General features: G+C 30.7%; 1 protein-coding gene across 1 annotated transcript; it reads left to right on the top strand.

The window, feature by feature from the left end:
* The first annotated feature begins 1,111 nt into the window (after positions 1 to 1,111).
* SAK (polo like kinase SAK) lies at positions 1,112 to 3,770 on the top strand. The gene is made up of 2 exons (XM_073087559.1): positions 1,112 to 1,204; positions 1,460 to 3,770. The coding sequence occupies exon 2, from the start codon at positions 1,559 to 1,561 to the stop codon at positions 3,575 to 3,577; it is 2,019 nt and encodes a 672-aa protein (XP_072943660.1). The 5' UTR covers positions 1,112 to 1,204; positions 1,460 to 1,558; the 3' UTR covers positions 3,578 to 3,770.
* The last annotated feature ends 233 nt before the right edge of the window (positions 3,771 to 4,003 follow it).

Genomic DNA, 4,003 nt, shown 5'->3' with positions numbered 1-4,003 from the left:
CAGATCATACTATAAAAAGAAGCCACAGATATATACTTATTTTGTCAATTATTTCTTCAAAATCACAGATTAAAATCTATATATTTATAATTATACTTTATAGCGTTTATTATTTAAGTATAATAGCGAAAAGTGAATATTTTTAACGATTATATTTTCACGTTATAATTACAATAAAACAATTTAATTAAAATCTTGTGTTGCCATATAATAGTTATTTTTTATTTAGAATCATAATCGTATTTAATTTTGTATCATTTGCTCATTAGCTGTAATTATTATTTTACTTTAGTATTACAAAATATATTGCGTTTTTATAACAACTTTTTTACATGTCAACAATTATCTTTACTCGGCTGAATATTTCGATTATTTTCGTCTTATATGTATAAGATCAAGCATTAAAAAACGTCAATCAAATTCAAACAAAATAACAGAGATACTTCAATGTCTTTCAATTATGTAATTGTTGTTTCATAAAATAATATATCTTCAACCAGAAATTTATACGTGAAATGATTGTTAAATTTGGGAGGCTATTATCTAGTGACTCAAAAGTTGTTATGACATCCTTGCAGCTCTATAAGCATTTATTACGCCAGTGTGAGAGGTTACCGCCTGATGCTTGTAAATACTACAAATTCGCCATAAAACAGGTACTTAATTATACACTTTTTTCCTATTATAGCATGTAAAATAAACCTTAACTGGAAGGAAAATATACATAAACTGTCTATATAGAAACTTTAAATATAATTTTGTTATTTATATCAAAACATAGAACATCATATAGTGAAATATGAAAGATTAAACATTACATTGTAATTTAGATAATATTCCCTGCCTGGTGAAGAATATCTACTGAATTTAATTAACATGACTTAAACGATTTTAATTTTTTATCATACTACATATATCTATAAAGTAGAAATGGCCAAACATTTTAATAACAGTAGGATATCTATGAAACCACATTACCAACAATAAAACAAAAAGTATGTTTCAATGGTATTTACTACATTTTTAAGTACGTAAGAATGTATGTAAAGTCATACAATCAATTTTTCAAATAAATTGAGTAGCTATAATACTTATATTTTTTTTATTTCAGAGCTATAAACAGCATAAAACCGAATCTGATCCTGAAAGAGTAAAAGAGATTATCAACAAAAGTATAGAGGACGCCAAGTGGGTCATACAAAAGGTAAATAGAGCAAAAGTAAGTTGTTGAATAATTATTACAAGGTGTGAATTCATAGCCTATTTGGGCAATTACTGTTTATGCTCATACAAAACCTAAAAATATTACATACAGACACCCATACACACGTACATAGAATCCATAAGTGTGTATGCATACACATCTTCATCATATAATATATAGGAATATTGCAATTTTAATAAAATCAAATGTCTTTATTTGCTTGTTTTATAAGTGTTTCAATTGGTTTTGTTTCAGTATACTCAAAAATAATGGCCAGTGTCAGAAGATTGAAAAAAATACGTAAGAGTTATATGAACAATAGTATTATAGGTGAATATCATAGTTGATATAAATATGTTTGGAGATAAAATTGAAGATTATGAAATATTAGAACATTTGGGCAAAGGTGGATTTGCGCATGTGTATCGAGCAAGATGTCGACAAACCGGTCTATTTGTTGCTATCAAAATGATAGACAAAGCCCTCATGGCCAGTGCTGGCATGATAGGAAGAGTAAGACAAGAGGTCACCATACATTCTCGCTTAAAACATCCTGTTATTTTAGAATTATTTACATTCTTTGAGGACGCACACTATGTTTATTTAATACTTGAATTAGCACATAATGGCGAATTAGCTAAGCATTTTAAGTTGGGTATGCGTGGCCTTTCTGAAAAGGCTGCAGCTGACATATTTCGACAAGTAGTGAGTGGAGTATTGTATCTTCACACTCATAATATTATACATAGAGACTTATCTTTGAATAATTTGTTATTGACTAAAGATCTTAATGTGAAAATTGCTGATTTTGGATTGGCGACACAATTGAATGGGCCCGATGAAAAGCATGTTACTATGTGTGGAACACCAAATTATATATCCCCAGAGGTAGCATCAAGAGAACACCATGGTTTACCAGCAGATGTATGGGGATTAGGCTGTATGTTGTATACTTTGTTAGTTGGCAGTCCTCCTTTTCATACTCAGCATGTCAAAACCACTCTTAATAAAGTTATTAATGCTGATTATAATATACCTGCAGAGTTATCTCTCCAAGCACAAGATTTATTACAAAAGCTTTTATGTAAGGATCCATCCAAGCGAATAACCCTTAAAGGGATAATGGAACATCCCTTTTTAAACACTGTGTTCCATACTAAGCAAGATCTGTCAAGAGATTCTGGATTCCTAACAACATTGCATAGCACACAACATAGTAACAAATTAAAAACTGAAAGTAAAATTTCTTATAACGGAGAACGCAATATAGGGAATCTTTTGCCAGCAGAACAGTATGAATCAAACTCTTTTAATGTATTTTCGGAAAAGTGTCAAAGCAATTCAACATCTGTAAATAGCAACAGACATATGTACAAAGTGAACAACAATGAAATTGGCATGACTGAGTTACTTGATTTTAAACACCAAAATCAACCTAATGCACAGTTCCATTTTCCAAAAACAGCCAATGCTCTCAACAGTAATTCTAGTCTCTTGGAGAATATTAAAAGGTTGGATATTAAATGTAGTGGATCTGGAAGTTCTAACAGCGTAGATGCGATGTACGAAAATAAAGAAAACATTCCAAAGCCTTGTCTTGTTAATTCCAATGTATTAAGTGTTCCACCTCTTTGTGCAGAAAGATTACCTGCAATATCACATAGAACAAGAAATGCTATATTAAAAATAGAACCTTCTGGTGTTATTGTTGAGTTTATTAAGAAGAGAGGCAAAGATAGAGAAGAAAAGGTGGTAGAGATATGTAAAATTTCCAAAGATGGAATGAAAATAGTCATATACTCAGTTGATAAGGATAAAGGGAGAATGCCTAATACAGAGCATGATCCGGGCCCTGACGAAGTATTTTCGTACCACAATTTGCCTCAAAAACATTGGAAAAAATATTTGTACGCCTCACGCTTCGTAGATCTAGTTAAAGCTAAAACTCCAAAAATTACACTGTATTCTTCTTTGGCAAAATGTCAGCTCATGGAAAATGGAACAGACATTGAAATGTTTTTTTACAGTGGGGAAAAAATAGCTTTTACTTCTACAGATGGTTTAAAAATTATAGATAAAACATTGAAAACCCACCAAAATCTTGGCACAGTTCCAGAGTTAAAATATTTAACTGATCATTTTGAAGAATGTTCAAATCGTATGAAAAGGATACAAAATGCGCTGTCATGCATATCTGATGAATGTTTTCCACTAATAATAGGCAAGAGGCCTGTTCAATCATTCAACAATACGGCATCTCCCGTTCAAGGATCTGTAAATAAAAATTTCAATACGCCATTGTTTAATTTAGGTTCATTTCAGCGTCCGACAGCTAGTTCTAGTCAAGCTCCCACTGAAGATTTCTTAGTATGATGTCATATACTATTATTATTAAGTTATTCTTAAAGCAGATCTTTTCGTATTTTTAGCACCTATGCGTATTCTAGTTGCACAATTATTATTAATTATTGTAATTATTACTTGATAATAAGTGTTTAGACAATTTATGTTTTATTATGTACAATGGACATTAAGAATAGTGTTTAAATAAATTGCATAACGCTTCTTTTTTGATGTATCTATATAACACTCCTCATTTCACTATCGAGTTCAATTTTAAAAAATAACAATGTTTATGGTTTGCTCACCCCTTGAATAAAATATCTATAAAATCCCTACGTACATATGTATATTACGTAGGTATAGGTAATGACACTAATGGACTATATAGGAGTACAACCTATTCTTTGTTATCGAGGGGGGAACCTTCAAAAAGGTGCCCATTGCCGTGGGAGTGAT

Source organism: Epargyreus clarus, unplaced genomic scaffold, assembly GCF_041222505.1.
Source record: "Epargyreus clarus isolate Ecla_fem2 unplaced genomic scaffold, WU_Ecla_fem_2.2 ptg000026l, whole genome shotgun sequence".
Lineage (NCBI taxonomy): Eukaryota > Metazoa > Arthropoda > Insecta > Lepidoptera > Hesperiidae > Epargyreus > Epargyreus clarus.
This window is presented reverse-complemented; position numbering and strand designations above follow the sequence as displayed.

Bases quoted from the DNA above. Each gene is read 5' to 3' on its own strand.
- SAK (XM_073087559.1), top strand. From the start codon at position 1,559: ATGTTTGGAGATAAAATTGAAGATTATGAAATATTAGAACATTTGGGC.